We start from the raw sequence: 21,944 nt of genomic DNA, 5'->3' as shown, positions 1-21,944 counted from the left end.
GGAGGGGAATTATAGAAGTCCATTGGATTAGACAAAAGGGAATGAATGGAAGAAAGGGGGAGGGGACTAGGAAGGAGGGTAGAATTAATCAGACATAACCTTCCTAGCCTTGTATTTGAATACACAACCAGGGTAATTGCATCATGTACAACCACAAGAATGGGATCCTAATTAGAATAAGTTATAGATCATGTATGTATGAAGTGCCAAAATATACTCTACTGTCATGTGTATCTAAAAAGAACAAATAAAAATCAAAAAGGAACTAGTTAAATAATATAGGGAATATCTGCATATGAAATGCTGCATTCCTGTTAAAATAAGGCAGTGGATCTATATGTGACTAATAGAACAATCTACAGGACTATCACCAAAACAAAAAAGCAATATGTAGCAGAGAAAACAATGTGTGGTGTTACTGTGCAACTAATTTTAGATGTTGCTCCTAGAAAACATAATCTGATCATTATAGGCATACTGGGCATTCCTCTACCCTGAAGAGTGATGATCGTCTGAGCTTTCTGATTGTGCATCCCTGGGTTACCAAGGGTTTAATCCTTCCCTTAGCTTTCTTCCAGTGCCCCTTTTATCAGGAAGATAAGGAGTTGGGAAGATGGTTGATGTGGGACGTGTGATAGAGCCATCTAGTCATGGGAAAGGTCACTTAGTGTGGAAACCAGTGCCCAAGAGGTCAAAGACTTGGTTTGGATTTACGTAAAATGAAGTCATCATTCCACCCTCCTTGGGCTCTAAAACTCCAATCTTATTTTTCAAACTGGACCCCAACCACCATTTTTTCTTTGTTTTGGCCAGGTCCTTGATTTTCTAGTCTAAAGCAGATCTTTGCAGAATTTTAATAATTACTTTTCTCACATTTCTTGCATTTAAAAACATTAGGACATTAGTACCTATAATAAATTTATGAATAAACTACCAGCATATGTTGAGGTTCATGTTCAGAAAATTCTTTCTGGGAGCAGTACATGATTCAAAAGTTGGAAACTACTGGTCTGGATCAGCAGTTCCTAATCCAAGGGGCTCCTAATCAGAATTGCCTGGGGAGGTTGTTTAAAAGGAAAGAAAATGGGCCCCATCTCTTGAAATTGGGATTTTAAACCTCTGTGGTGGGCCCTGGAAATCTGCATTTTAGAGAAATAACACAGAGGATTCTAACATAAGTGGTTCAAGGATCATATTCTGGAAGTATAAGTTCAGGGTGTAAAGGTGGGAGTGTTATGGTTTGGGGATGAGCTCTGTGTTCCAGTGAGGTTGGTTTTCAAACTCTACATCCTGTTTCTCAACCCTCTCCACATGTACTTGGTTTCCCTTTCCAAACTTCTGACCATGCTTCTTTCCCCTTCCCTACCTTAATTTTCAATCTAGATCTTATGAAATGTAGCACTATCTCCAAAGATACCCCACTTTCACCATTTTGCTTTGATATTTTAGAATAAAGAAGGAAGGGATATGTCTGTTTTGGTCTACTTCAATCTTGTTATCTTACTGAGTATAATATTCAGTAAGAAATTGCTACCAGAATGGCTTGTACATACACTGGCCTAGATGATCTCATGAGGGTGGTCCTTACCCTTTCTTGAGTCCTGCTTCCTTCTGCCACCCAATGTGCCTGTCTCTGTAATGTTCAGGCTGGCCCTACTCAGACAAGTGAAAGGGAGAGTGGTGCTTTCAACTTTAGGGTTGATACTGATTATAGTAATTTCCAGGTTGCCTTATTAGAGTCCAGGGTCTCCAAAAACATCAGGTTGCCATGAATTGGGGCACCAAATGTCCCTAGAAGGGCACATTCTTTTCTTTCAACTGATTCTGGAGTGGGTAAACTTTGTAAGGCTGACTGATACAGTGATTAGTACCTAAACAAGACACCTTTGAATCTCTAGCCCTATGGATCTTCACAACACTCATAAGCTGAAACTTGCTTTTTATTATCTCTCCCTTTTTAGTGGCTAAGAATAGTGAGCAAATGAGTCCATGATTAAAATACTTGGTAAGTTAGGGTCTCCTGGCTAGGCAGCCATGTGGCAGAGCTGGGACCCGAGGTCTCCCAGTTTCTTGAATGTTGAGCAGGGTTGAACATTAACCAGGGAGCAGTACAGTATGACTTCCCTGATAGAAGCAAGGAGTGGGGTTGAAGCACAGAGCTGTTAAGGTTACAATTTGCATAATCATAGACCATGGACTTCCCTCTAATAATAAAGATTGTACCATCATTTATTAGGCACCTTTCTATATATCCAGCATCATTTCTAGGTCCTTTTTTATGTAGTTAATCCTCAAGGCAGTTCTATATTTTACTGAATCAGAAATAAAAACTTTGCTCAAGGTCATGCAGCTTTTGAGTTATGGAACCAGATTTTAAAATTCTACTGGAATTCAAACCCCAGTCATTCTGACACTGTGTCCTTTCTGCTCTGTCCTAATACCTTTCCTGGGCCCTAATAGGGAAAGAGAAAGAGTAGTAAGTTTGATTAATGTCATGGAGCAGGGCTCTTTTCACTGTGGCTGCAGGACTTTGACTGAACAGGCTTCCATTGAAGTGCAATTAGGCTCAAGCCAAGGGTATCAGCCTATGGATGTTCTATTTTGAAAGGCTCAAGCAAGACTCCTAAATACACAAAAATTGATAACACTTTGGGACCCAGTAAGGATATTCTTCCTGGAGTGGAAGGCAGAGCACTTCACTGAGGAACAGAAACTGTAGTTTCTTCCTTCTGTGTGTTGAAAACTGTGTTAGACACTTTCATGCATGTATTTCAATTAAACTTTACCACAACCCATTGAAGTAGGTTCCACTATTGGGGTTCCCCAGTAGGTACCATTATTACCGGTTTGCAGATGAGAATTGTTAGGTTCAGAGAGGGTAAATCATTTTCTCAGTAGGTAAGAAGCAGTAGTTTTCAGACTGGAACTTGCCTGGTCTGGCTCAGAGGGAAAATCCCACTGAAGCAAGGACTCCTGGGGTAGAGCAGAAAGGTACTTGCACTCCATTAATCCCCAGGTGTCCATGAAGACTTCAGCTCCTCCCTGAATAAAGGGGAAGAAGCATGAAAGAGAAATAGGAGAAAGGGCTTTGTTGACACCAGCAAAGGGACTACATCTCAAAAACAAAAGCAAATTGCCTGCCAAGGCTTGGGCTGTTCTCTTCCTCTTGGCACAGGCTTCCTTTTCTTCTGATGAATAGATTTTCCCCTTCTGCTAAAATATTTTTTGGCCTAATAGTAATTGAAAATGAAAACCAATATTTGCAGAGACTGAAAAATCTCCTCCTGTCTCTTCCTTACCCCCTTTGAAGTTTTCTTGTTTGGAAATTTTATTTTTAAACTCACCACAATAGCTTGGCATTCCTGGATCTCAGTAGCAAGAGCACACAGGGCTAGTCCCTCTTGCCTTTCCCTTCCCTCAGCAGCCCAAAGATAAGACTGCTCCAAGAGAAACAGCCACTCCCAGGTTATTGCTGAAGGAAATATTTGCAAGATTCAGGAAGTGAGACACAAGGAGGCTACACAAAGAGGGGAGAAGGACCCAGCGAGCTTGTTGCTGTCATCTCTCTTTGCCCCTGGGTTCACAGAACTTCCAGTAAGGAATGATGAGTCTGGCAATAATAAATACAAGTGTCAGGATTCTCCCTGAGCATTTTCCAATCCCCAAGAGATTGGTGCAAAGTGTTCTTTAAGAGACCACAGAAGTCCTTGCTTTGTTGGAACTTTTCCAGGTGAAGATTAGCTCGCCATTCCTCAGTGACCCTCATCTCTATTTGTCATCAAAGTATCCATACAGATAATGTTACTGGGGTGGACAGTAAACATGCTTCTTTATGAATAATGGCACCAAAAGGCAAACTAACTGCAAACTACTACTGATGATGGAAACAAAGAGAAATGGAAAAGTTGAAGAAAGTGATGGTTCTGAACCAGATAATAAAATGGTTATTGGTGTGTGAGGGTAGAGGGTACTATATCAGAGTGGTGGTGACAAATTTGGAGTTTCACAAAGGTCTGGTGAAGTATCCTCTCAGAAATGTTAAACTTTTCATGGATTTAGATAAGCAGAAGTGCTGGTTGATGGACAATTCTAGCAAAGTGAACTCTTGCTAGCAGTGAGATCAAGCATGTCTGGTAAGTAACACTATCATTGATATGGGAATTTTTTCCAAAGCCCTTGATCTCTAACTTCCCAGGCCTAAACTGAGCCAATGAGGACTGCCTCTTCTTCAGATTTTCTTTTTTATTACAAATCTCAGCATCTTGACATGTGCCCAGAGAACATCATGTACATTCCAGTCTAGCTATTTATATTTTACCAGATTCCTTCCTGAAGCTACTATCAGATTCAACGTGTGCTTTAGAATTCAGTTTTTTGGGGTTAATATTATTACAAATAACTATTTCTGTGCAAGACCAATATTTATATACCTGCCACTATTAATTGCCTTTCTATCGTGATGCTCTTAGTGGCATCATGATCGCATATTAGATTGGCATGCCTTCTCTATGATCAAAAGTAGCACTGTTATGAACACCTTTAAATAAATTATTTTTCCCTTTTAGTTGATTTCTTCAGGGGTAAGAGTATGAAAAATGTTATAACCCTTGCCACATGTTTCCAGATCGCCCTCTAGGAAAGCACATCCAATGTGTACTACTTTCCAGAAATATGTACTGTTTTCTCACAGCCTTGCTAAGGAAGGGTTGTATAATTTCTATTTATCCTTTCTGGTAATTGTTGATTGTTTAATGAGAAGATCATGATACCTTGAAATTGCTTTTTATTTACACTACTTTAATTGCTAGAGGGGTTGTACTTTTCCATGGGATGATTTTACTGCCTTTATTTCCTCATATGTCAATTGCCTGCTTATTTTCCTTGCCCACTGATGAATCCAAATCTTTAAGACAACCTTCTATATCTATAGCCATTCTTTATACTTTGGGGACAGGCAACTGTTATCAGTGACATTGATCTCAGACATTTTCCTCATTCTGCTGGTTAGATTTTTATTATATTTTGTTGTTCAAAGTTTTTTTTTTAACTTATAAATTTGAACCCATCCATCTTGTCTCTGATGATATCCTCCATTTAACAGACACAAATTTATCTTCCATCCAGAATTGGAATAAGTAGCTATTCACTGGTATACTTTCTAGATAGTTCGTGCTATGGATCTAAGTAAGGCATGTACTATGTAAATTAATTATTCTCCATATTGACATAAAATTCCCAAAATTTATGGGTGATTGCTTTCTCACACTCAGCATTGCTTTCAGTGTGTTTTAAATTCTTAAAACAGCTCAAATCTGTTACTAGAATCTCTCTTTTAATTTCACTATTTGACTTTTTAGCCCATTACAATATGTTTTTGACAACTGTCACTTTATGACAAGATTTAAAATATGAGATGGTAAGTCCACCATCATTGCCTTTGGTATTCTGATCCACTTCTTCCAGATAAATGGCACTATGAGTTTGATAAATCTATAAAATATCACATGGTGTTTCTAATGGTAATGCATTACATCTACGTATCAATGTAGGGAGAATTGTATCATTACTATATTTAGTCTTTCCAAATTGAAGCAGAATATAATAAAGCATTTATTTATATCATTATTTCTCCCATTAGATTTTTATAATTTTCCTTGAATAAGTTTTGTGTGCCCAATGTTACATTAACACCCAAGTATTTAAATTTACTTTTTCACACTTGTGACATTCTTTGCACTTCTGTAGGTTGTTTGCATTCTTCTCAGGTGGTAAACAAATTCTGGGAAGTGTACTCTTCCTAATGAAATCAGATTCAAATCTGAATTATCCATTTTCTTTTAATCAATCAGTAAATAAGAAGTATGTACTATATATTCCACACTCTGCTCATGATTTGGTATGACAAAAGGAAAGAAGAGAACCCTAGGCTGAGAATTGAAAAAAAAATGGGAGAGAGTTCTAGTTTTGTCATGTACTTGCTGTATAAACCCAAAAGTAATGGGCTCTGGAGTTGGATGCCTGATTGACCTTGGAAAAGTGACAGTTATCTCTCTGTGAGTCAGTATTCTCATCTGAAATACGGGGTCAATAAATAGTAACTATCTCATGTGGATAAATAATGAATAACATAATTCACATAAAATGCATATGACAGTGCCTGACACATAACATTCAATAAATATCAGCCATTATATTTGTTCTTGTTGTTAATAGTATAATAATATCTTTCCTGAGATTGAGTTTCCTCATAAGTACAATGGAAAAAATAAGGCTTAACTTCACAATGCTGCAAGGATTAAATGTGTCCTATGAATATAAAAATACCCTACACATTTTAATGTTCTATGCAAAGTGGAAAAAAACAAAATTGAAAGAATCACAAAAGGCAATCATAGGTAGAGAAAAGAGGTAATCCAGAAAATAATGTCTTTTGGTTTTTAAACACATATACTTTAGTAACTTTTCCTCCCAGTAAATCTACTCACCACTTTCCCCCTCCTGCTAATACCAAAATGATTTTGCATTCTCTGCACACAAACCAAATAACAGTGGAGAGAGACAACCAAGAGTGTAACTACCTGAAATTATCAATTCATTGCAGGCTTCTAGGCAGAGAGAGTGGCTCAAGATTATACATTTTATTTTCCCACCTACACCCATCATTCCAGTTGTGACGGAAATGACATAATTGTTAAAATTCATGTGTGTGATGGTGAGAGAGAGAGAATGAGGGAAAATTCCTTGGAAATTTTTTCTCACAAATGTCATCTCTTGCTTGGACCATTCCAAGTTCATATTGTCTTGCCTGAGATCTTGAACTGTGATCTGCATCTTCTAGGTTAGGTAGTGATACCTTTTCCCTTTCTTTTGATCTTTCCTTTCTGTTTTTAAACTTAATCCAGTTTTTGAGATTCTGAACAATCCTTCTCTTAAACTAGTGATTCTCAAACTCAATTTGTATTAAAATTGCCTTGAGGACTTGATAAAACACAGATTGCTTCTCACATCCCCACTTTCTGATTCAGTAGGTATGAGTGAGTCCTAAGAATTTTCATTTTTGACAAATTATCGGGTAATATTGAGGTTGGTGGGCCTGGGACCACATTTTGAGAACCACTAAATTAAACTCACTTGTCCCTAGTTTTTCCTTTCTTTCTCTACTCAACTTCTTTTGAAGCATTTTTAATGTTCAAATGTATTTTATTTATTATTGTTATTATAATTATAATTATTATTATTATTATGTGGTGCTGAGGATAGAACCCAGTGCCTCACATGTGCTAGGCAAGTGCTTTATCACTGAGCCACAACCCCAGCCCTTATGTGTCTTTTTAAACATTCCTCACTTTCAACATTGAAAAACTACACAGTATAACATATTATTAAAATCAGAGAAAAGAAACTGGGTCTCTCCTACATTGATGGTGGGAATATAAGTGGTATAGCTGCTTTGGAAAACTGGCAGTTCCACAAAAAGTTAAATGTAAAGTTACCATACAGTACAGAAATTCCACTCCTAAGTATATATCAAAGAGAATCAAGTCTACACAGAATCCTGTACATGAATTCTCATAACAATAATATTCACAATAGCCAAAAAGTGGAAACATCCCAGATGTCTATTAATGGATGAATGGATGAACAAAATGTGGTATAACCATGCAATAGAATAGTAATTGGCAATTAAAAAAGAATGAAGTACTGAAACATTCTATAACATGGATGAACTGCTAGAGCATCAAACCAAATGAAAGACATCAGACACCAAAGCTCACATTTTGTATGATTCCATTTATGTGAACTGTACAGAAATGGCAAATCCATAAAGACAGAAAGCAGATTAATGGTTGCATGAGGATAAGGGTATACATGGTGAGTGGTTTCAAATGGGCATGAGGGATCTGTTTTAGAGTGATAGAAATGATCTAAAACTAGTTTGTGGTGATGACTGCCATCACTATAAATTTATCAGGAGTCTTTTTATTTTTAATTGATATATTTTTAATTGGTGCATTCTAGTTATACATAAAAGTGGAATTCATGGTGAGATATTCACACATGCAGATGGTATAGTTTAGTTAATTTCATGCTGCTATTTCTCCCCTTTCCTTTCTCTCCTCCTTTCCCCTCATTCCCCTTTCTCATCCCCACTGTTCTCCCTTGTATTTTCATGAGGTCCCTCCCATTCTATTTAAATTATGTTTCTTTCTCTAGCTCCTGCATATGAGAGAAAATATTTCAACTCTGATTTTCTGAGTCTGGCTTATTTCACTTAGCATGATGTTCTCCAGTTCCGTCCATTCACCAGCAAATGATATAACCGTACACTGAAAACAGGTGCAATTAGGACATGTAGAGCTGTTTGCATTTCTTCTTTATGTCTCTCTGCTTATAGACAATCATGCCATCAACAATCTCTGCCCACCACTTTAGTAAATTTGCTTTCATGAAAGTCAATTGTGATTCCAGACTGTCAAAATTATAAATGGTCTTCTCTATCTTCCATGATGGTGGTACATTCGCAGATTTCTCCTTCTACCACTTCTACTGCTTGACCCTTCAGTTTCCTTGGCTGGCTTTTCTTCCTCATCCTATCTGCTGGATAAGTGTTTGACAAGTGTCCCTACCCAAAAATATCCACTTGTACATCTCACTAACTTCAACTACAACATATGCCAATTTTTACTTATTTTCCCCACCAAATAGCTCCCCCTTCTTGATGGCCCCATCTACATCAGCAACTTTCTCTACGAGTTATTTTTGACATACCTCCTCTTTCCTCACAAGTTCTAATCACTGAGTTTTCCCTACTTCTTTCCCAAAAGATGTCACATATGTGTGAGCAAATAATCTGAGTAAACAATTCACATGAAAAGCAATACTAATATCAAACACATGAAAAAGGTTCAAACTAGAATGAGCAAAGTAAGTAAATGAAAATAATAACAGGTGCCATTTACAGATATAACATTGCAAAAAGAAAATTTTCAATGATTGCAAAACTTGTGGGAAACTGGTGTCCTTGTATATTGCTAATGGCAGTGTAAAATGCCTCCGGGGAAAGCAATTTGGTGAAATCTAGAAAGAACTATAAGAATGTTCATATTCTTTGAACTAGTAATCCGAACTCCACATAATTGTTTTTAATGAGATAATTCAAAATGAGAAAAGGGCTACAGCTATTCAAAATGTTTCTTCAGCATCACATTATAATAGCAAGAAATGGGAAACAACCTAATTACCCAACAATTTAGGAATGATTAAGCAAATTAGAACACATTAAGCTGGTGAAATATTATATAGTCATTAATATTGAGGGTGTCTGTACAGCAGCATGAAAAATTGTTTACCACGTACTGCATAATGCAGTTTGGTGGGGGAAATCAGGACACAGGAAAGCACATCTACATAGTTATTATAACTGTGCCAAAAATAATCTCCATACCTATAGATGATGCAGGCAGGGAAATGAAAATAATCAGAGTGCTAAGGTGGTAGGAACAAGTCTACTTATTCTTCTGTTTTTAATTTCCTGTAATATTGTTTTCATCAAAACAAACTTTTCTCCCTAAATATCTCACATATTTATCTATCCCTTCTGCTCCACTTCTATTGTACCTGTACTTCCCCAGTCTAGGTCATGCCACACTCTTCCATGCCTGTATCACTGCCACAACTGGTCTCCCTTCAAGCCACCTAGGTTGCAAACACTGCTGAGTTGCCTAAGGTGCCACATTCATGAAGTCACTTACCTGATGGGTGCTCTTCTAATTAATTTTAATTCATTATTGTTTTGCAGTGCTGGGGATCAAACCCAGGGCCTCTTGTGTGATAGGCAAGTACTCTACCACTGAGCTGCAGCCTCAGCCCCTCTTAATTTATTTTTAAATCTGATACATGAAAACATAAAAGTTGTAAATATTAATGTGTATCATGTAATGCTTGATACAGGTATGCATTGCATAATGTTGAAATCATGTTAAACATATCCATCTCCTCAAACATTTATGATTTCTTTATAATGAAAACCTTCCAAATCCTTTCTTGTAGCTTTTTGAAATGCCTGATTCATTATGGTTATCTGTAGTCCCCATATGGTGCAATAACACCCCAGAGTTAATTGCTCCTAATTTTAACTTAGCACCCATTGCTAATCAGTGATCTTTAATTGCTCCTATCTAGTTCTCAAGGACTACCCATTCTGATCCAAGGCTTTCCTAGTCACCTTTCTTCTCTTATTGCTGCTAGTGCTCCTCTTCCTTCTCCTCAATATCAACTAACATTTGCTGAGGGTTTCTAGTGTCTGGTTTTGTTCTCAAGGGTTTACATATATTAACTCATTTAATACTCAACAGCCATTTGATAGAGGTACTCTTACCCCATTTTGCAAATGAGGGGAGAAAGATATATAGAGATAAGAAGGGGGAGGGAAGGGCAGGCATTTGTCAAGACCACTTGGCTAGTAAATAGAAGAACCTGGATTTGAACTCAGGCAGAACTAACTTAAGGCAAGAACTCAACCAGTGTTGTTTATTCCTCCCACACACTCTGCTTTAGTCTCCTCTATGGGTCTTTTATCCTGTAGTTCCCAACCTTCAGTTTCTCAGCCCTCCAGTTAACTAACACAAGGCATAATAATACATACCAGGTATTGACCCCTTACCACGTGCCAGGTGCATCTTGTTTAAGCACTGTATTTGACAGGACTTCATTTCTGACAATTGTGTAAGCAAAATCTGGGCTTAAATCTGGGCTTGCCCCTTTACTGCCTATGAGACATGGAGTAGATTACTTAGCCTCCCTGAACTCAGCTTCTTCATTTGAGTTAGTATTTCTCAAAGTGTGATCCCACGACCAGCTGCATCAGCATCAACCAGGGTGCTTGTTAGATATGGAGATTTTGAACCTCACTCCGCACCTGCTGAATCAGACTCTCTGGGGGTGGCATCTAACTAGCTCCCTGTTTTTCTTTTTTAAAAAATATTGTTAGTTGTAGATAGACACATGCCTTTATTTTATTCATTTATTTATATGTGGTGCTGAAGATTGAACCCAATGCCTCACACGTGCTAAGCAAAGTGCTCTACCACTGAGCTACAATCCCAGCTCAGTTCCCCATCATTCATCAAGCTCCCCAGGTGTTTTGTGTTTCACACTCTTGAGTCTGGGGCCAATTTTCAAAGTGTAATAATAACTACCTGGAAGAATTATAGGGAACATAAAGCATAACATAACATGTGTAACTTGGTTCATGGCACATAGGTTGTTTTGCAAATGGTAATGTTATTATTATTGCTATTTAACTTTCAGTGGGTTGGTCTGACTCACTCAAGCTCTGGGCAGGTCCTATGGGTCTTGCTGCTTTTTCACTAGTATTTTCCACCTTGCCTACCCAAACTCAGTACATACGTCAGGTTTTAAATAAACTCCTCTTACTTCATTTCACTAGGCAGCAAGAGAACCACTTCAGAGAAATAGCATAATGCAATTTAGTGTCTCTGAAGCTAGACTGACTGGATCTAGTGAACTTACTAGCTGTGAGACTCACTTTTTTCTGTTAAAGGGAGAGACTAATAGTACCTACCCCATAAGGTCAGAGTGATAAATACTTTGAAAGGTGCCTAGAACAAAGAACTGAATTTAAGAAATGTTTTAGCATTATTGTCAGATACAGAGAATATGACTATTTCCAAGACATGGTCTCCCCTCTTGAGGGTCTCAGTCTAATGTAGGAAACTTGGCATGCTTGCTAGACTGAAGTGATTTCCACAAGGGCATGGTGCAAGTCAGCGTAGGACTGGGAAATCAAGGGTATCCCCCCAAATCTCATACAATCCCCACCTAACACTTAGACCCCTGAGACATGATGCCAGGGATCTGTTTGAAAGGTTTCCTTAGGGGTACTAATTGAAGCAGGCAGAATGTAAAAAGCATGAATTTGGGACCATACAAACATTTGTTCAAAATCTAGTTCCATCACTTGCTAGTTCTGTGACCTCATCTAAGTTATATGACCTTTCTCTGGATCTCACCTACAAAATGGGCAGAAAAAGGAACTATGGGTTTAAAAAGATTCAGTCCAGTGCTTGATGCTTAGTAGAATATCCATAAATATTGAGTTCCCCAGTTTCCCATTACCGACCAGAAATCAAACAGGTTTCCCAGACTTTGGAGTCAAAGAAAAGGCAAAATAATTTCTGACCATGCCATCAAATCACAGGGAATAATACAGACACCTAAAATGAACTCTAGACTCTTCAGGAATCAGCAGACTCAGATTCTAGTCCTCTCTCTTGGTACCTTCACTTAGGAAAACAGAGGCACAGCTTGTCCTCTTGTTATTCTGGAGTTCCAGCTAAGAATCAATACAATTTAAGTGCCCTTTGTATCAGTGTGGTTGAGAAAAACTAGCTGAAAAATTATGTTAGAGTTTTACCTAAAAGAGCTTTAGCTAGGAGATGGCAACTGTCTGTATCTCATAGTGAACTCGGGCAGTTGATTAGGGCACCTCATCTCTAAGGAACATGAGTGTCCAGTGCCATGATCTCCATGTTACAGTGGTAGACTCTCCATCCTGGGCATTTTTCCTTAAGGGCTATGTCCAAGCAGTTCTTTTCTCTTTACCCCAAGCCACATGTACTATTTGTAAAAATATCCCTGTCTTCCTCCAGGAATTATAACCTAGGGTCCACATGATCTGTCCCCAGACTTTTAGTAAGCAGACCTTAAGTTCTCAACAAGTCAACAACTCTGGGGCAAAGGCACCACAATAGCTGGACACCCTTCTCTGCCTGCTCCCACTGCCCCATGGTCAATGCAAGGCAGGCACAATTTATGCCTTCACATTTGTTTTAGCAGTCTTGTCCCAAATGTCCTTGGACATGGGCAGGGCTGCCTCAGGCTTCTAAGTTGATGGGCACAATTTTGCATAGTACTACTTGACTCCTCTGTATTCCAAAATGTTCTAGCAATCAATTGCTTCTGTATCCAGCTACTGGGGGTGGGGTGGGGGCAGGCTGGATTACATCTCTGGCACCAAGTCCTTGGTGTGGATAACAGACCAGTTTCCTCAAAGGAAACTAAGCACACTGAAGATCTTAGCAATTTCTATTGAAGCCTCAGAGTCACTAACTCACCCCAACTCCCTGAGCGGTCACTTACCTCCCTGACTGGCTGGTCTTCCTGTTTCCTGTTATTGATTTCCATTTGTCCCCAGGAAATTCCTGCAAAGCAAAATCCTGATAAGTTAAGGAACTCTGAACAGCCAGGTAGTTAGATGATTTCAAAACTGTGAGGTAACCACGATTCTGTCCCTAGCCAGGCCCTCTAAGTTGGTACCATCTACTCTCCTAGGCAGGCTACAGAAATGTGCACCTGGATGGCTGCCTTTGTATCAGGAGGCCTGCTGAGCTGCTGCTGGCCTGCAGAGACCCAGAGAGCACTCAGGGACCTGGACACTGTGGTCTAGAAATACTGCATTTCCCTCTTTCTCCACTCCCTCCCAAACCACCTTAAAAACCAGTTTAGCATGTTTGCTGTTTGCTCTGGCTCTGACTAGCACTGAGGGATGGAGGTCTTTTTTTTATTCTCCTGGATGAACCTGCTTGTTCCTCCTGCCTCTTCCAACACAGAAAGCATCTTCTTGGAAGCTCTGGCCTTGAGTGGGCTTTGAGGGTGGGAGTTCCTACTGCACCAACCCTCGCCCAGGGTTGGTAGAGGGAGGTAGGTATGACAGCACACAGTTTTCATTAAATATCACTCATATTCCAAATTCCTTTTACCCAATACTGCCCTGCAGGAAATCTTCCTCCTCTGCTCACACACTGGCAAGGACTGAGTTTGGTTCATCTCTGAGGGACAAAAATGTCAGATGCCATGGTCCCAACTCTACAGGAGTAGACTTTCTATCCTGGACATTTTTTTTTTCATAAGAGCTGTGACCAAGCAGCTCTTTTCATTTCAGTTCAAGTGATAAAAATGTAAAAATGTCCCTGTGATCCTACCTAAATAATGCAAAATTGCTCACGGCTCAGGAGGTTGAGGCAGGAGAATTGCAAGTTCAAAGCCAGCCTCAGAAATGGTAAGGCCCTAAGCAACTCATTGAGACCCTGTCTCAAAATAAAATATGAAAAACAGTACTTGGGTTGTGGTTCAGTGGTTGAGTGCCCCTGGGTTCAATATCTAATACCAGAAAAAAAAAAAGCAAAATTGCCTTTCAAGTCCATCCTAATTTTTTATCCAGGACCCTCAGCCTAGACTCAGAGCTTGCTCAATGAGAATATACAGTTTTCCCTACACATCACTGATACTCCAAATTCCTTTTTCCTAACACTGTCACTATTATTCCTATTCAAAGTTTTATTATCTTTTCCCAAATAGACTTCCCTTTTGGGGTTCAGACACCTGGTGAAGTGGAATGAACATAGTTCTCTGGTGTCAGTCATACTGGCTAAGACATATTATTAGCTATGTTATTTGAGGGAAGATCTATCACCTTTCTGAAACTCAGTTTCCTATCTGGCAAATAGGGATTTTGCTATCTAGTCTTGCTGGGTTGCCAGAAGTGAGAATTAAATGAGAAGTGCAGAGAACAACTAGAAGAGTGGTTTACTTTTAGAAGGTTTTGGATGTTAGTAACCACAGAAAAGGTGAGGTTTGTTTCCTGGTTCTGGATTTTTAAAAGACCAAAGCAGTCCCTACTCATATCTGGAATATTAGAGAGGCTCTAACCACTTTTACTCCAGACTGTGCCCCAACAACCTTGTGAGATGCCCCTGCCTGTATAGATACCACAATTTGTTCAGCCACAGTGGGAGTCAGGGTTTCCTGTCCATACCCTGTCTGTGTGATCAGATTATGGAGAAGCAGTGTGGCATACTCAGGAACTTGGCCTCTGCAGCTACATGGCAGGGCTTCAGATCCCACACTTGCCCTTTGCTAGCCAGGCAACCTCAACTTCTCTGTTTATTTCCCCAGCTATACAGTTGCAAAAGAGAAACTATTTCTTAATAGCTTGAGGAATCAATGAGTGGATACATCCAAGGCACCTAGAATGATATACCTGGTGCCTACTGGACACTCAAACGTCAGTCACTGCTATGTCATTCAAATCCTGGCTCTGCCACTTGTGAGATGTGTGAATTCTCTGAGCTTCAGTTTCCTCTACCATAAAATTAAGATTCTATTATAATTTATCTCACACAATTGTTAAGTGAAATCAACTAGCAATGCTTACAAAACTAACTGGCATGAGATGTGGGATATGAATGTGTGCTGTTTGCAGTTCTCCTAAGGACACTGAACAAAAGCCGATTAGCACCCTGACCTTCTCCAGGGGCAGAAGGAGCAGGATGTCAGCTCTAATTTCAGAGAACCACCACAACTACCTTTGTCATCAGAGCTGGAGTATCCTAACTCATGCTTCAAGTTCTCCCCAGGTCCTGCATGGTTGGGGTGGGAGGTTTAGGTGGCAGGGATAGAAATGGGCACAGTGGCTCCTAGATAGTCATCCAGGTGTTCCAAAGGTTACTGTCTAAGCAGACCTGTGTGACAAGTCTAACAGGCATTAGGAACCCAATGTATCCCTCCCACCAAGGACAAAAGGAGAAGCATGGTGTAGGCACCTACATTGTTGCTACCAATTGCTGCTACCTGCCAATTGCACCTCCTTTCCTTACAGAGTTGCTGGTTCTGAGCTGACATCTCTGCAGCCATCATCTCCTCACTTACCACTTGTCTTTGGCCCCTTTTCTCTATCATCTACTTGTAAGTCCTTCTTTTAGCTGAAATCTCTCAAGTTAAGCCAAACTCTTTACCTTAATAGATGCCTCACAAGATGATGACTATCTGGCAGTCACTGTTCTAAATACCTTACACATGTTACATCATTTAATCCTCACCACCAATGTATGAATTGATCCCATTTTTAGATGGGAAAGTTTAGGCACTATGAGTTCTGGGGAAGGAATTCAAACCCAGGAAGTCCAGTTTCAGGGTCCTTCTATTTCCTCTTCTCCTTTTTTCAACATTGTAAATATTTTTTAAAAGTACTGAAAAGTTGGAGTTTATAGCTTATAGCAAGAACTCATCCCCTAGATCCTACAATTAGCATTTTGCTATATTTGTCTTATCATTGTATGTTTACTCTTCTATCCATTCACCAGTTCATCTTAAATTTTTGATTCATTTCAACATAAGTTGCAACAGTTTCATCCCCCCAAATTTGAACACTAAAATGAAATGGGCAAACTCCTTAAAAGTCACAAACTACCAAAACACACTCAAGAAACAAATAACCTAATTGGTCCTATTCCATATATTAAAAAAATTAAATTTGCAGTTTAAAACCTTCCCACAAAGAAAACTCCAGGCCCAGATGGCTTTGATGATGAATTCTACTAGACATTTATGGAAGAAATAATACCAGTTTTATATGAACTCCTTCTGAAAATATAAGAGAACGTAATACTACCCAACTCATTCTTTAAGGCCAGCCTTACTTTGACACAGAAACCAGACAAAGCTGTTACAAGAAAATTTCAGACTAAAATTCCTGAAAAACACACAAAAATCTTTAACGAAATACCAACAAATCAAATCTAGTGACATATAAAAGGGATACTACATCATGACCAAGAATTTATCCTGGTAATGCTATGTTAGTTCCTGTTTTTAAAACCAATCAATCAAGATGTATAAATGCATTCTACTGTCATGTATAACAAATTAGAACAAATAAAAAATAATTAAAAATTAAAAACAAAACAACAACAACAAAAATCAATGTAATTCACCATACCAATACACTAAAAGGGGGAAAAACTATGTGGTCATCTCAATAGATACAGAAAAAGAATTTGAAAAATATCCAACATCTGCTCCTGATAAAGACTCTCTGAAACTAAGAATCAGAGGGAATTTCCTCAACCTGATAAGGGTATCTACAAAAAGAAATCTAACTAACATTAAACTTAACAACAAAAGATTAAGAACAAAGCAACAACGTCTGCTGTAGCCATTTCCTCTAAACACTGCATTAGAGGTCCTGACAGTGCAATAAGGCTTCCCTTCTCCCCTATGAAAGGGCACATACGCTGGAAAGGAAGATATAATGTTCTTTTCATTCACTGATAACATGATTATTTATGTACAATATCTTTTATAATCTACCAAAAAGCTACTAGAATTAGTCAGTGACTTTGGCAAGGTTGTAGGACACAAGACCAACAATTGTATTTCTATGTGGTAGTGGAAAAGAATTTTCAGCTGATATTAATAAAGCAATACTGTTTACAGTAGCATCAAAACCCACGACATCTTAGTGACAGGTATAACAAAATATCTGTAAGATTTCAAAGCTATAAAATAAGTTGTGCACATCACTATACTTCAAAAATACATCAGCATACATATTAAAGTTTGATAGTCACTTATAATATTTTTAGTTAAAATTTACTTCCCATGACATGCACAAATATTAAGTGTACATTTGTTGAGTCTTGGAGAATACACCTGTGTAACTCTAAGCCTTATCAAGATATTGAACATGCTTCCACACCCCTTTCCAGCCCACTGCTGAGCCACATCCCATTGCCAAGCCCATATATGAAATTTTTCCCATAGGAACAACTATCTGAGAACTTCATATAAAAGAAATTATAGAGTCTATACTCTTTTCTATAGGCTTCTTTCTTTCCTGAAGTTCCTTTTTTCAAAGAATACATATTAAGCCATTTCAAATATTAAGTCACTTCAAGTGACTGCTATGAACAATGATTTGACATAAGAATTAACTTCTGGTTTGAGTATAACAGGAAAAGGTGGTACTAGGGATGTCATGGGGGAAGGATTCTGGCAGTGAGTAGGTAAGGACTTAAGAGGTTCTCCCAGAAGTACCCTGGAGGATGGTAGGTCCTTGTGTTAGGGTGATAGGTCATGACCAGGATGCAACAGCAGCCAGTTTAGACTGGGTCTCCAACAGAGACAGTTTAGACTTGGGTCTCCAATTTTTTCAGCACCAAATAATTTCAAAGTAGGAAATGGAAGGCAATAAGTGCTCTTTTGTATTATGCTCTGGGCTTAGCACTCTATACTCTGCTCTCCTTTGTTCCTCAAAACTGATCCATGAGGCAGCCATGATTTTCTTCCACATTGGAAATGAGGTGATGAGACTTTTCTTATTATTAGAAATAAACATTATTTTTCCCTTTAAAAAATCATGAAACTTAGCTGGGCACAATGGTGCATGCCTGTAATCCCAGCAGGTCTGGAGGCTGAGGCAAGAGGATCATAGATTCAAGACCAGCCTAAGCAACTTGGTGAGACCCTGTCTCAAAATAAAAAATAAAGAGGGCTGGGGTTGCGGCTCAGTGGTTAAGCATCCCTGGGTGCAATCCCTGGTACCAAATAATAATGATGAAGATGATGATGATGATGATGATGATGATGATGATGATAATAATAATAATAATAATAATAATAAAATCATGAAACTTCAAATTGTGGTAGCTGAATGACTGACTTAAGGTCATCCAGATTCCAATTTCACAGGATAGAAATTGCAGTTCTGTTCATTTTCTTAAGCAAACGTTACTGTATCCAACTCTCAAGATGCACAGGTGTGTTACAATTTTGGTGGCTAAGGGTCTTGCCCAAGGGTACAAAGCTACCATATGGTGGAGACAAGGGATATCTCATTTTCAGGAATTACAACAATCATATTTTCAAAAGATTCCAGTTTCCTCCTCACAAAGACAATAACAAAACTCACCCACTGTAGAACTAGATCCTCACCTGCACTGGTGGCTTCCTGGGGTTCCAAGCATTGCCAGGTGCCAAGTTGCTGTCCTCAAGAGTACTATGCTGAGGATTATGATAGCAAGCTGAACATCGGATACACTGATGGTGGTGACACCTGCAGTTGTAGCAGTTGGGCATAATATTTCTCTTTAGCAAGGCAGGGCAGATTTCCCCAGAACAATAAATGCAAGGGTCATGGACTACGGCTCCCTGAACACTGCAGGAGTAAGAGCAGGTCCTGTGGTAATCAAAATCACCACAGTGCAGTGGCTTACAACACATGGAATTTTCTAGACCTTTGCTTGCAAAGCATTCTGAGTAAGTGGGAGTTTCTGACTGAAGGGGTGACACGGAATGAAATGGTTGGTCTGTGGCATGATATGGTTGGTCTGTGGAGTGATACGACTGGTCCATGGGATGGCGCCTTAATTCCCTATAGCTGGAGCTCATTGACTGAAAGTTTGGGTCTATAGGTTTTGGTCTCTGACTAAAAGTCTTATTGTTCTGAGTGGTTAAACCTGGCAAATGAGATGTGGATAAGGATTTGCTGCTCTCTTCAAAGAACTTTCTTCTGTCTGCAAAGGGCAAAAGGATGGCTTCCTCCCCAGCTTGGACAGGAGAAGTCTTCAATTCCTTGTTGTCACCTGGGCTAGAAGGGCCCTCCATGGCTACTGCCACATGTGGCTGTGGGTTATGCTCTGGAGACCATCTCCAATGACCTCCACGGACTCCATGATGAACATTTGCTTTCTCAGAGTCCGAGGATGGGTCAGAGGCTTTCCACCAGGTGTTTGGGCCTAAAGAAGACTGACCAGGCCTACGACCAGGGCTTATTTGTCCCTCTAGGCCTATCCTAGATTCGTGGCTCTCTGGGGCTTGGCTGAGGCACTCTGAAGACTGAGCCCTGAGTATCATGCTTTTGTTGAAGAGCTTATCTCTGGGGCTAGGGGGTTTTTTATATGACGATAGAAGAGCTGAGTTAGAGGCAGGGAGTGGAGGACTTTCTGGAGGCTCCTGGGTCTCTTCCACTGGTTCCTTAGTGTCACACAGTTGTGACAAGGGGCCTTTGCTCTTCTGGAGCTGGGCCTTCCTCCTCTGAATTTCATTGCGCAGATTGGTAGCAAAACGCTCACTTTTCCGCCGGTTTTGGATTGAGCGACCCCGGGGACCTCCACTTCGTCTACCGCCCATCTGGCCACATTCCTTGGGCTCACTGTCCCCTTCTTCAGTTGTCTCTGTGCTGCCAGCTAAATTAATGGTTGAAGAACAGTCTCTGGTTTGAACAGGAAAACCAGAGGCAGAGGGCTGCTGGCTGGCCAATTCACTGCCTGCTTTGCTTGCTTTGTTTGGGTCTAGGAAACTTTTTTCTGGAGGGTGTTCATCAGTCTCTCCATGTGGGGAAGTGCTTTGGCTCTGGTGTCCTGAACCCAAGGGCCTATCATCCATTGGCCTGGTCTTTCTTTCTTTGCTTGGCTGGTCCTGGCTTCCTCCTGGGGGAGAACATGGAATATTATTCTCTTTGTGGCTGTTGTGCAAAGGGGACAGAGTCCACTGGTGCCCATCCTGCCCAGTAGGGAGCTCTGCCCCTTTGCTGCCCCTTGAATCGAGGTGCACATGCTGCAGGTGGGATGCCAGTAGCTGTTCAGGGGCACTATGGCGATGCCCTATGGATCCTGTGACGTGTGGAGAGCTGCCAAAGGAGGAAGTCTTAGGTAGCTCTGCTGAAGCCTCACTGAGTGGGCTGGAAACTCTGGTAGAAACTTTGTCACAGGCTTTGGGGGAACCAAGAACATTGGCTGAAGCCTCTGTCAATAGATGCTCAGAGCCCTGCTGGCTGGATTCAGGAAGCTGACTGAGTTCACAGTTCTGATGACCCTCATTTGTCATTTGTTCTTGTCCACTGAGGCAGCAGAACCTGCTAGGGTTCCTTGGGGCTAGCATTGTCTCTAAGTTCAGTTTCTCCTTCTGTTGCAAGGAGTCCACAGGCTCAGAAGCCCTGCTCTGCTCTCCATTGAGGAGTTGGGCTCTGGAGGCCTGAAGACTGTCCCGCCTCACTGGAGGTTGTGGTGGGCCCCTGACCACCTTGACAGACCCTGGGTGGTGGCCTTCCTGTGGGCGAGATGATGTCTGGGAACTTAAGGTCAAATGGCCCCCGTTGGTGCGCTGGCTACCTCCTGAGGTTTCAGCCACATTAGGCCGGACACTGGAGGCCTTAGTTGGCCCTGGGCCTTGTGTGATGCAGTCTGTGGAGGCTGGCTCCTCTGGCCTGAGGGAAAGAGCACAGTCAGAGGCATTTGAGCTGGCCGAGAAGGAGCTATAGGCTGAGTCACGCTGGTTGGGGTATGTGTTCTGGTCAATGGGCAAGAGGTGGCCCTCATAGGTGGCTTGGCCTGGTTGCTCCAGGCTCTCCATGCTGCCAATGGAGCTGCTTTTCTCGGTGCTGCAGTGCCGGGAGAGGGGACACCACTGCACACACACGTCACTGTAAGACACAAAGCACACTGATTAGTTAGCTGAGCCACCAGATCCCTTTCCCACCTTGGTCAGCCCTGCCATGAAAGAAAGTAGACACCCTAGAGATATCCATGTGTAGATGAAAGGGTAATGAGGCAGAAAGTGAATGGGGAAGGAGATGGACAGTGGGGTACCACAGGGACATTGTAAACCGTGGGACAAAATGACATATAGAAGATGAGCAAACACCCTAAAAACTAAAAGTGGGAGAAAAACATGGGGGTTATGCAGTACTTCTCTGCCATCAGTGAGTCTCGAGTTGCTTCTGAGCTGTCCCTGTCCCTGTGGAATCTGTATATGGCTCTCTGCCATGAGTGTTCATGGAATAGCAGCATTAAAGAAGGGTCCTAAAGGGCTGATTCAATTTCAGTCAGACCATTTCATAAATCAGCAGTTCTCAAACTTGAGTGTATATCAGCATGACATGGGGGGTACTATTACCATACTAGCCACTGGGATTCATCCTAGAGTTTTAGGTCTAGCTGGATTCTGAGCATTTGTACTTCTAACAATTTCTCAGGTGCTACCATTATAAGAGCTACACTTTTGAGAATTACTAATGTGTATAAAGCAAGCCCTGCAAAAGAAAGTGATTTTGAGAAGGTGATTTTCCCAGGATCATCTAGTTCTAA

General features: G+C 40.4%; 1 protein-coding gene across 1 annotated transcript in view; it reads right to left on the bottom strand.

Annotated features, from left to right (window-relative positions):
* The window catches only part of Shroom4 (shroom family member 4), a 212,137-nt gene that overhangs the window by 21,711 nt on the left and 168,482 nt on the right, over window positions 1–21,944 (bottom strand). The window contains 2 exon segments of the mRNA XM_047538070.1: window positions 13,162–13,223; window positions 18,793–21,280. Coding sequence (XP_047394026.1) covers window positions 13,162–13,223; window positions 18,793–21,280 — 2,550 coding nt within the window.

The sequence above is a fragment of the Sciurus carolinensis genome, unplaced genomic scaffold, assembly GCF_902686445.1.
Source record: "Sciurus carolinensis unplaced genomic scaffold, mSciCar1.2, whole genome shotgun sequence".
NCBI lineage: Eukaryota > Metazoa > Chordata > Mammalia > Rodentia > Sciuridae > Sciurus > Sciurus carolinensis.
This window is presented reverse-complemented; position numbering and strand designations above follow the sequence as displayed.